At 39.0% G+C, this 11,588-nt stretch overlaps 1 protein-coding gene across 1 annotated transcript in view; it reads left to right on the forward strand.

Annotated features, from left to right (window-relative positions):
* The window catches only part of PIK3R4 (phosphoinositide-3-kinase regulatory subunit 4), a 28,724-nt gene extending 25,569 nt beyond the window's left edge, over nt 1–3,155 (forward strand). The window contains exons 18-20 of the mRNA XM_055708849.1: nt 996–1,084; nt 1,476–1,584; nt 2,539–3,155. Of these exons, the coding sequence (XP_055564824.1) occupies nt 996–1,084; nt 1,476–1,584; nt 2,539–2,709 (369 nt within the window). The 3' untranslated portion in view covers nt 2,710–3,155. The remainder of the gene's footprint in view (nt 1–995; nt 1,085–1,475; nt 1,585–2,538) is intronic.
* The last annotated feature ends 8,433 nt before the right edge of the window (nt 3,156–11,588 follow it).

Below are 11,588 nucleotides of genomic sequence, written 5' to 3' on the forward strand. Positions count from 1 at the left end.
TTCTGTTGTGTCCAGTTCTAGAACAACCTCAGACTCCATGCTGTACATCAGTACAGTTACCTGACTCCGTGGCCCTGCCAGTTTGGCACCAGGAACTTGTCCTGGGATTTATGTTGGTACCATAATTGTTTTGCTGTCAAAATTACATCTCCTTTGTAAAACAGCAGTGTAACCTGAATCTGCATTGGTATCTTCCATTATCTGTGGAATGTACTTGTAACACTCACTATATCCAGTGATGTTCTTAGAAAGCCAGTGGGCTGGTCAAACCTGTAAAGATTAGGGCAAAGTCAAAATTCATGGTGTAGCATCTTATACTTTGACGTACTGTTTCTGGGATTGTGCATCCTTCTGTAAGCATCTGCTCTTTTGCATATTCCTTCTGCATATTCTTTCTGTAATATAATGGCTTTGCTACACTTAACTGCTACTTTAAAGCATGAAGTTGCTCTTCTTCAAGGAGTTAATTGGGGATATTGTTCTTAAAACACAAACCCAAAAATAACCACATCTGCTTCTATAAATGTTGTAAATGCAGATCTGGGATCTACCTAAACTTGAATTTGTACATGCTACAAAGATTGCAGGTTGAGTTCATTTTGGTAATGTGCTCTATGCGCAGGGAACATTGTGCTTCAAGCTAATTTTCTGTTGTGTATCTGACCCTTAATGACTTCATATATATTGAGCATCCCTGTGCTTTTCAGAATGATTTCCTTTCTTGATTATTTTAAAATAATCTCTCTCATTTGCCATCATTGAGAATGTAATTTCCAAGATTCCAAAAAGGCTTTAGGGAGAGTTAAAGTAGATTCCTTCTTTACATTTCACAGAGAAATGCAACAGATTTAAGATGTGGTCTGTTAAAATACCTTGGCATTTGTCAGAAAGATTTGGAAATAGGGTGGATGAATGTGGTAAAGAATGTATTCCCTTTCTGAAGCATGGCAGCAGCTGTTGGTGATTATTTTTATGTATCACTTTTTCCCTATCAGCCGTCTCCTCACAGCATCCACGGAATATACTGTAGTCCAGCATCTGGTAATCCCATATTACTGACAGCAGGCTCAGACATGAAAATAAGGTAATAAAACAACTTTTTTGTTTGACACTCTTCCCTCCACCCCTGCTGGTGTACTAAATTTTTGCCTAAGTAAGCTCCAAAGAGTCAGAACAATAATGCTGAAGATGTGTTCATCAGTCAGTATCATCAGTATGCTGAGAGAATTGTTCTCAGCAAAAATATGCAAAACTTGCTGCTTCTTGATAAGCTGCATGACAAGAAACAAAACAATAACTTATGTATAAGCTTGATATGAATGTTGATTTCTCTGCATCACTCTTCTACTAAGTGTAGAAAGCATATAGCATTTGTGCCCGCTCATTTTCATCCTAAGTGCAAGACAGCTTTTAAACAGCTGTATTAAGCTGATAAAATTGAACATCTTGGCTTCATTTTGTTTCTTTGCGTTTAGGTTTTGGGATCTAGCCTACCCTGAGAGATCATATGTTGTTGCTGGAAGTTCTAACTGCCCATCTGTTTCCTACTACAGGAAGATAATTGAGGGCACAGAGGTGGTTCAGGTATTTTGCTTTTGATAGACAGCTATTCTGCTTTGCCTTTTGGATGGCCCCATGGGTGATATTAATTACATCACTGATGTATTAATTACATGGCTTGAATTATAACTATCTATCTAACTATTACCTTTTATGGATGGAGTCAGTGTTGTGTCTTCAGGCAGTTAGGAAGAAGTTATTTCAAAATTAAAAAATCAGTTGTTTTGGACAGAATTAGACTTACCAAATACTACTTACATGCAGAAGCCATTCATATGTTTCTTTTGGGATATTGAAATATAGTGTTTTAACACTTTTGTCCTTGATCAGTCTTTGGAATGTCTTTTGTGTAGGATTAGCCAAGCAATATGAGATGTAGTGGGACCAAAATAATATGGTTTGTATTACAAACGTCAGAGTGACTTTTGGAACTGGCGGTGTTGCTCATTGTTGAGTAGCACAATGTTTTATTTCAGTTTAGTTGAATGAATGCTACTTCAGAGGTGACTGGGAAAAAAAACCTGTCAGTGAGGGTCTGCTTATGCACTATAATATTGTAGTGTTTCATCTGCAGTTCTTAAACAATTACATTCATGCTATTGAACCAGCTTTTATAAAAGCCTTGGGGAGCTAAGGTGTATGTGTTGCTGTAGCTGACCACCCCCCACCCCCCCGAATATAAAATCTTAGTAGTTAGTGTCATTGAAATAAATATAAGAGGGGGAAAACAAAAATCCTTTCCCTAATCAGAGAGCTGTAATGTCAGTTCAGATTAAGACTTACGTTGTGTGTGATGAAAAGAAATGAACCCAGGTGTAGTCCTAAGAAAGCTACCAGCAGGTGAGAGGTTTTGTGTTTGGGTTTTTGTTTAAGAGGTTTTTTGGTCTTTTAACACTGACAACCTAATGTGTGACAATTCCTTTCTGCAAATGCTCACCTTCCTGTAAATAATATTTATCACTTTTTGGTTTTGTACAGGAAATTCAAAACAAGCAAAAACTGGGACCCACTGATGAGGCCCCTCGGAAAGGTCCAGAGTCTCTCCCAGTTGGACATCATGATATTATCACAGATATTGCAACTTTCCAGACCACACAAGGGTTTATCGTAACTGCATCAAGGGATGGAATCGTTAAAGTGTGGAAATAAATTGTACTAATACATAGTATGTAAATATTTGTAATAAAGTAGTAGTGTTATAATGAAGTTTTCAAGGACTGTTTCCAGATCATGGAATAGAAGGGACTTTATAAAGGTGACCATAAAATCAGTTATCTGTATCCTACCACTCTGTTAGCACTTCTTAATCACTTATTTTATTAAAGATGTTTGGTATCTATAGCATTTCCTTGAAATACCAAGCCATCTCTAGAGAAATGATTTGGCCTGGTTTTGTGACTACATTGCTCTTCAAGGATCCTTCAGAAAATGAGCTAAAAAGACACCCCACATTACACATTCTAAATGTGCAAAGAGCTGGTACAAGTACTTCTGTGTGTAACTGCTCCTATGTTGAATCTGAGAAACGAAATAAGAATCAGTGCACTACTGTCCCTGTACATTCTAATCACTATAATAAAGTCCACTTAAGCTTCCCTGTTTAGTACTTGGGTTTCTTTATATCCGTTGTTCCTCTGCGCTGATTCTGTAATCTCAGCAGCCAGAGCTACTAGGCTGTTAATTGTAGTTTGAGATCAGCTTAACCTTGTGTCACATCCTCAACTGTACTTTGTGCCTTGCATTCAGCTTGCTTTAAACCTGAGTCTAATGCTAAGCTCTGCTGTCCTAGGAACACCTAACTAACTAAAAGGGTTATAGCAGCTCCCAAAGGGTTATGTAAATCAAAACTCCCATGATGTCTAAGACTATCCTAAAACTATATTTCAAAACCAAAAATTCATACATGTTTGATACTGTAAATTACCAAGTGCTTTCTTCATCCACTGAAGTGAAAAGAGCTTCTTATGGCTACATCTAGATGTATATATTTAAAATCTAAACTTGGTATAATACAGCGAATACACTAAAAGAAGGAAAAGGAAAGCTCACACTCGCCATACTTTTGTTGAATATACGCTGTGACGCCTTAAGCCGTTACTTCATCCACCCTGTGTCACTTTGCTGGATTTCTAGTCATCCTTAACAGAAAAAACACACAGTTGCAGGACACTCCATAAAGAAGATTCAAATGCCTGGAAAACACCTTTCAGGTAGCAGGAAGTTACATCTCTGGCCAGAGGCAAAATAAGGCTTTCAACAGTGTGAGAAAGCATCAAGTATGCAGAGGTGGTTTGGGAACCGTAGGTAGTGTTACACGAGTTAAAGGCATCTCCTTCTCTCTCCCACCCACACCAAGTCAAAGCCCTCTTCTTCCTTTCCCTTAAGGTTGTGCCCTGGGGGGTCCTCCTTTCCAGCCCACCTCCATTCCTGTGACCCAGAATCTGCCTTTCCTCCCTTCTCCCCAGCACTAGCAAGGGTCTTGCAGCTCCCACGATGCTGATGGGAAGAGGAGGGGAAGGATGAAGGCTTGCTGATGTTTTGGGGGCAGAGGAGGCATGGAGAGGAGTATGGCTTTCTATGCCTGCTGCCAAAGAGAGGAATTGAAGATGCATCAGCTGCTGCTGGGAGAGGTGGACTCGACAGGGTTAAAAGAGACCCTAAACACCCTGGCCCCCTTCTTGGCAGTGGCTAAAGCAGGAACAAGTCAGCCACAGACAACGGGGCTGCCCTGCACATGAAAGTGATTTCCCACCACAGGCACCTGCCCGCTTTGCCCATAGTCTTAAGGGTCTTTATGTTTCCAGTTTCATTTTCTACCATTCAAAGTCAAGTCAGCTCAGCACAAAGGACCCCAGTGTAAAAGGAACAAGCCAGTATGAAAGGTAAAGTATGTGTAATCAAACACATGCTACTGTACGTGCACATGAGCACCCAAATTTTTTCTTGGAAGTAAGCAGTATAGTGCACAGACTCCACTCTGGCTGCCTATTTCAAATCAAAAAGATGAATGTCTGGACTCACAAAAGCCTTGGGCCTGTTGGCCAGTGGTTGGATCACTGGAAGCTGTCTGCTGTGCCTTTCATTAAGATTTTCTGGTTGTGGCTGTTGAAAGAACCTGTCAAGAAAGAACAAAGAAATCAAGTTTACCATCAAATGTATAATGAGTTTGAACTCACTTTCAAAGGTTTTGATTTTCTACTGTTCATAACATCAATACGCTTAACCTTGAGCAATAACAAGGGTTTATTTCTCCACTATTTATTACCACATTGCCCAAATTGCTCTCTCCCAAAGTTACCTTACTGAGGTTTAAAAGCATCTTTTAATCTGCATACAGCATTCCTAACACACATTATTTACACCTATGGGAAGCAATAGCTAGCAGAACTACAGTTAAGTTTTTTTGAAGTTTTTAATGTTTGTCTAGAGATTAAAGTATTTTTTTTAATCAAAAGATTCTTTCTTTTCAATACCCATTTGCTGACCATAGTGGAGAGCCAAGGTGTTGAGTCAGTTACGGTTTGTTATTTCCTCTGAACCTATTCTAGCAAGAATCTGCAGAGCAGTAGAGATTGGAAAAAAAGAATCTGTCTCCCTTTTATACATCCTTCACACCTCTTTGTGGCTTATGCCATGAGAAGCCTTTGCTGGGATCTTCTTATGGACACATTACAGGGTCAGCGGTTTCTGTTAATTAATTAAAAACAAATGCAAACCCAAAGTACAGATACCTCAGAAAAATGGCAATGGAAAAAAAAATGCTTCTAATTGGATTTCACTGGATTCTCCAGCAGATCAAATAATGATATCCTTGTAGTTTCTCTGACTGGTAGCTTTTGGGAAAATATTTTTAATTGTCCATTTTATGGCAAAGCAAACAGCAGCTCTCCATTCAGCTATTGAAGGGATTCTGTAACATGCACTCTCATTAATTCTTTAGCAGCTTGTAAAATCAAATTTCTAATTCCACTTGGGTTTTTTTGCTTCTGGAAGACTATGATGGCTCACCATAGCTACTCTATCTCCACTATGCTGATGGGAGATCTCCAAAGCATCAAGTGTTTTGTTCAGGAAGTCTCTAACTTTCTGGAATTCATTGCTGATCATTTTCCATGAACTATCCAAGGTGGCAGCAGCATTCACATATTCCTGGAGTGGAAAACACGTGATGTTTACAAGGACAGAGATCTGGGTTGCACTTGTCTGTAAAAGAATATAAATTAATTAGTATTTCTCTTTAGAAAAAAGTTAAAGCACATTAAAATAAAACAATGAAGAATATGACCTTGCACATGCTTAGTTTCTGAACAAGGTTTTATTACATTCAGATCCAGCCCTGCAAACTAGTCCTAGAGGATTAGCTACATTCTGGGCTACATGCCCCTTAATGCTGACTGAGGCAGAAGCCACATTCACTGAAGTTAATGCAGAAAACTCTCTCTGAGCTAGTGACCACCAAATGGGCAATTAAACAATAAGGCATTGCAATTAATAGAAGTACCACTGGATGCTCTAAGAGCTAGCCATACTGCAGCACAGATCGTTTCAGGAATGGTTCAGATTCCACTGTAACAAAACACCTACTGCAATTTTGGAATCGGTGTGTTCACAGGCTTGTTGGCTGGGAAACAACATATTTGATCGCATGAAGTAGCACTGAGGACTGAATAGGTCTCATCTTCCTTAGCTAAAACAACACAAAAGTTTTGGGTCTAGGCTGAGAGTCTGCAGTTAATGGAGGGTTCTTGAGCAAGTGATGAATCTGTGCTGACTATAAATGGAGAGTATACAAGTATGTATGTCATGTTTAGACAGGTAGGAGAAGATAAGATCTACTCCTGACCTATGCTGAGCTCTATTTTTGCTCCCCACAGAGATATTGTTTGAGATTTCTGTTTTCAAAGGAAACGCTCAGCCAAAATCTCCACAAAAGTGAATGCTCTTTGCAATGTGATGGGACCCATCAATTTGATGTTTCCTTGCATGGAAACCACATCAGCGTCACTAAAAGTTTAGCATGTGCTGAAATGAGCAGTCTGGTTTGGTAGGTATCTTACATCTCTAAAATTATACTTGTTCCATCAGTGCATTTAACACCTTGAGATAATCACTTCGGTGTAATCACATCACACTGCTGACAATGAAGCAAACTCTTTACCACCTTTCCTTTAAGTACAGATGCTGGCGCTAAAATTCCCTGTGGATAAACTTGTTTTGTCTTTCACAGCTAGGAGTGAACTAGCACAGAAGTGAGCTGTGATGGATGATATATACTCCATCTATACTCGAATGACTGAGAAATAATTAAGAAGTAATTGAAGTGTTGATTAACAAGTAATTGAATTTCTGTAAGTGAGCTACTGGAGTTACCACAGATTGAAACAGTTCAGTTCTTCTGAAGAAAATCTACTATTTCTGCATGTCTTTGCAGGAAAATACTATGCGCAACATGTATTCTAATACAGTGTTCTGCTCAGTTTCAATCTTACTTGGCAGTCTCTCCGAGTCACATATCTGGGGTTTTATTGCATACAAATTTTTACCTAACAAATTCTGATTTAAAACCACACACTAGGCACCCATTTCATCTTTAGGTAAACTCTCTGTTACCAGTCACATCTAGGATGAATATGATCCCCAAAGTTTATACATGGTATTTTAAAATAAAGCGTTCTCACCAGATGTTAAACAGCCTTTCACAGGAGTTTACATTGATAGCTGAAATGGAAAAGAAAGCAGTAATGTGGAATTATTCCACGGGGTAGACCTCAAGGTTGAAAGAGAAAAAAATGTAGGAAGAGTCAGAAATACTCTCACCTGGTGAGCAGCCATGAATCCCTGCAGGACTCAGCACAGACAGAAATTCAAGGAACTAATCTGAGTTATGAGAGGCAGTCAGAGGACACAGGAGTTTACACAACCTTGTAAGAATCAGCAGGAAGTTGTTAAAGGCATGGCTTGCAAAAAACCTTATAAACACTGTTTTCAACTGACTAACATATCAGAATTTATTAGGTGTGGGGAGAGAGGAAGCAAGAAAGCATGAAAGGAAGTAGTGTGAAAAGCATAATTATTTTTTTTTTATACAATTAAAAAATTTGTTATCAACTCATGCTCTCAACTAACCATAAGGAGGCAGCAAGATTCAGGCTATTCTTTACCAGATGCCTTAGACACCTTCAGTTTTCTTAACTACTGATTTCCAGATTCAGGAGTTTCAATCCTGTAATGGCATAAAACTAATTCTGAACAGAAATCTGCAGTTCTGCTTGTAATCTTTCCCTTCCCCCTTCCACATTGCTTTGTTAAACTGTCAAGCTGTTCTCTTCTACATCTTTCTTTGCCTGTGTAGATCTTTTTATTGACTGCAAAAAAACCACCAAAACCCCCCAACACCTAAGGAAACTAATTACCTTAAACAATTTCTCATTGACGGGGATACCATTAAAAGCAAAAGTGTCAGGAAAAATATCTAATTCACTCTACTTCAGGACTGCAGTCTTTAATAGAAGACACACTTGTGGTGGGATCTGGCTGAGATATGTGGCTCACTCTTTTCTTAGGACCTCGGATAATTCACTTGAAAAAGTTTCTGACAACGACTTCATTGCATTGCCAATATTATGTGCACTTGAAGATCTCTGATGGTTCAGATTTTTACAGCTTCTGAGGTGTTTATTCTTTTTGCAGGACTCTGATAAGCAGACCAGGTTGTGGACAACCAAGGTGTAGGGGACAACACCTCTGGCTCTTGCAGGGAAGTCATTGTCTCTGATTTTGGTGACATTGACTATTACACTTACCATTTCTCTTGTTCTTTCAAATACCTGAGGTGTAACTTCTGTGTGAAAGTCCAATGCAAACACTATGTCAGTTGGTGGCACAAGGCATGCTGGCATACCTGAAACCAAGAACAGAAAGTCATGAACCACAAGGATTAATAAAAGTAGGTATTTTCTCACATGTTTAATACCATTTTGATCCACAGACCCACAATATACTGCACTGAGGACCATGACATGGAAAAATGTTGCTGCATGCTGAGCCACGCTTCAGGAAGACAGCGAGGTCTTCTCTGCCATTGCCTAGGTTTACTTGTAGTCCTGAACTTTTAAAATCAGAGCTGACTTATTTGAGCTCAGGAACAGCTTCAGATCAGGGTAAGGAAAAGACAACGACACTGCTGCGCTGCAGACAGATGCAAAGGGGGAAGTCTGTAGCACTTCATTTCTGAGAGTTTAGGGAAGGACAATCTTCTGGAGACACCATAGCTTCTTAAACAGTAACATTATTCACTGCACAGAGCTGTGCTTATCAGCTTATAACATTTACAGAGTTCCTAGCAAAGAAGCTTTCAAAGTGTACAGCTCATTTACTTGCCCAAATTCATGCCGGTGTTTTCAATGACTGCAGTTACAGCATCCTGCAAGAAAGAACTGGGATAGCATTTATGACTGGCTAATTTAGCAGGAAAGGCAGGACAGTCAGAAGCAAGGAATAAAGCATCTTAAGGAAAGAAGGGGAGATCAGGAATTGTAGAAGAATGAAAGAGCTTATCCAGTGTGTTCTTCCATCTGAAGCAGGATCAATATACCCGTACTATCCCTGAGAGACATTTGTATAGTAAGTTCTTATAAGCCACCAGAAAAGGCAAGTCTGCAGCCTCCCCAGAAAACATTGATATATTCACTTTTACTGATGATGACCCTTACCACTTCCCTTTCACATCTGATTTGCATCTCCTTTGCTGTAAATTATGCATATTTATTCTTGCTTTGCACTTCACTTTTATTAATCAAGATACTGCTGAGAAGACTGTTATCATGCCTGCTGCTGTTCCTTGCAAAGATAACCTTTATCTTTAGGCTAAGTGAACTCAAATTATTCAGCCCTTCCTTATGGACCTTACTCAACAGCAAAATGGCACTCGGTGCCAAATACTCACTGCAGTCGGTCTACATTTTATGTGGTTTGTGGCACCTAACAAACAATTGCTACCATGCTCCAAGTATACAAAGTATTTTCTTATGTCTTCCATACAAGAGTTTGGTCAATGCACTGCAGGGTGAGATCTGGGACTTTCATCACATTGTCCTGTTGAGACAGATTTGCTTCCTGATTGTTGAAGCAACCAAATCCTTCTGTATTGCTGCTGCTGTTATTCATCTTCACTTGTACAATTCCTGTTAAGAGCAGTGACCTGTGTTTTACTCCTTTAAATTTCATTTTGTTAATGTCAGGGCATTTCTTTGATTTATCAGAAAAACTAAATTTCACTGCACCTTCAGAATTGGGAACAGCGAGTCAGGTGATGATGGCAAGGAACTGCAAAAGGCTGAGAGGAAGTCAGAGTCAGAGGGTGGAAGAAGAGAAATCATTAATCTGCATTTCCCTAAGCAGCCTGAATGCAAAAGAGGATAAAAGCAGACAAAGTATGTATTTAAAAGAAGCCCTCATTAACAGAGGTAAAGCAAGGGCAGCAGCCATTTTTACAGAAATAATAAAAAGTCTTGAGGAAAGGCTATGAAATAGAAAATAAAGGGAAAGTTTCTAGGTCTTAGAGGAAATGTTTAATAGATTAACAAATGGTGAGATAACAGACAAGAAGTACAATGATTGATCTCCCTACACAACTGCTGCTATTGAGCTCTGCATTTCACATATTAGCTGTAATGGAGCTGTCAGGAGCTGGTGACACCCAGGTACCAGTTTAGACAAAAGCGGGATTTAGTATGTTTAGCTTTGCTTAAAGCATGTTATAATGTGAATAAATCAACTTTAAATTGTTGTAGAAGATACTCAGTTTCCCAACAAGCTAACCAAAAAAGGAAAAGAAAAATGGTGGTACTCAATAATATTTATCAAAACTCTTCTATCTTTAAAGAATAGTACTCCATTAGTAACATAGATTTTCCACCTACTAACTCAGTATGTTCCCTGTAACAGGGAAAGCTTCTGGCTAAAGTGGAAGTGCTGATTTATCCACATAATTCAGGATCTGTCTTTAATTTTAATCTGTGTGCTCACATCAACAACAATGATTCAGTCCCTATTCTCCTTCTCAAGCCTAGAGAGAGAGCACATACAATTTAGCAGATTACATCAATATTTCATCAAAAGACCAGGAACTTGGTGTTTCACTTAGTTCAAAACACATCTACACATATCAAGCAGCTGACTAAACTAAGTTCTGCATCTGAAGTACAGAACTGGCTTAGGAATTTTGCACAAAAATATTGGACATTGTGACAGCCAATTAATAATCCTTAATTAAACAGAAATACTGATGGCTAATCAAGCAAAGCAGTCTTGTTAGGTTATCTTTAGTATAGAAGTCCCGCCATATATGTAAATGAGTGACTCAGAAAATTTGTGTGGTTCGGGTAAAGCATACAGTGAGCCTACAAGTAAAGGGCAGTTGAACTGCAAGGGCAAGGAGCTGACATTCTCACCATCCTTAAAAGCAGAGTTAAGTCAAAACAAGAGAACTCAGACAGGTCTGGGCAGCAGAAAGACAAAAAAAAAACCCAAACCCAATGAAGCAGGATAGGATGGAGAGCCCAGCGGATAGCATTTAGCAGGTGATAGCCAAGTTTGTAATGCCAAAGACAACCAGAGAGTGGCTTGTATGGTCACTGTGCAAACATAAAACAAGGTATCCAGAGAGGCTCTTAAGAAATCTGGAGAGGGCTCAGTGGTTGAATCATTGTGTGGACAGCTATGATAGATTTAATAGTAGGAAACATGTTACGGAGTCAAAATCCAAGCTTTTAAAAAGGAGGTAAAGGGCCAGGACTGGCACAAAAATATTTTCCAAAATAGTTTTCCAGAATCATGTACGCTGCCAGAAAGAGATGCTGTCTTGATGGGTGTAAGAATGGTGTAAGAAGGAAGAGCTGAAATTCAGTGAGTACAGGGGAAAACTTTGTAGCTTCTTCAAGAAAGATGGTCTTTGTGTAAACTAAAATGATAACACATTGCTGACAGTTAAAATTAGACAGGTTTTGGCAGAATATATAAAGGAAAGA

The sequence above is a fragment of the Falco cherrug genome, chromosome 4, assembly GCF_023634085.1.
Source record: "Falco cherrug isolate bFalChe1 chromosome 4, bFalChe1.pri, whole genome shotgun sequence".
Taxonomy (NCBI): Eukaryota; Metazoa; Chordata; class Aves; order Falconiformes; family Falconidae; genus Falco; species Falco cherrug.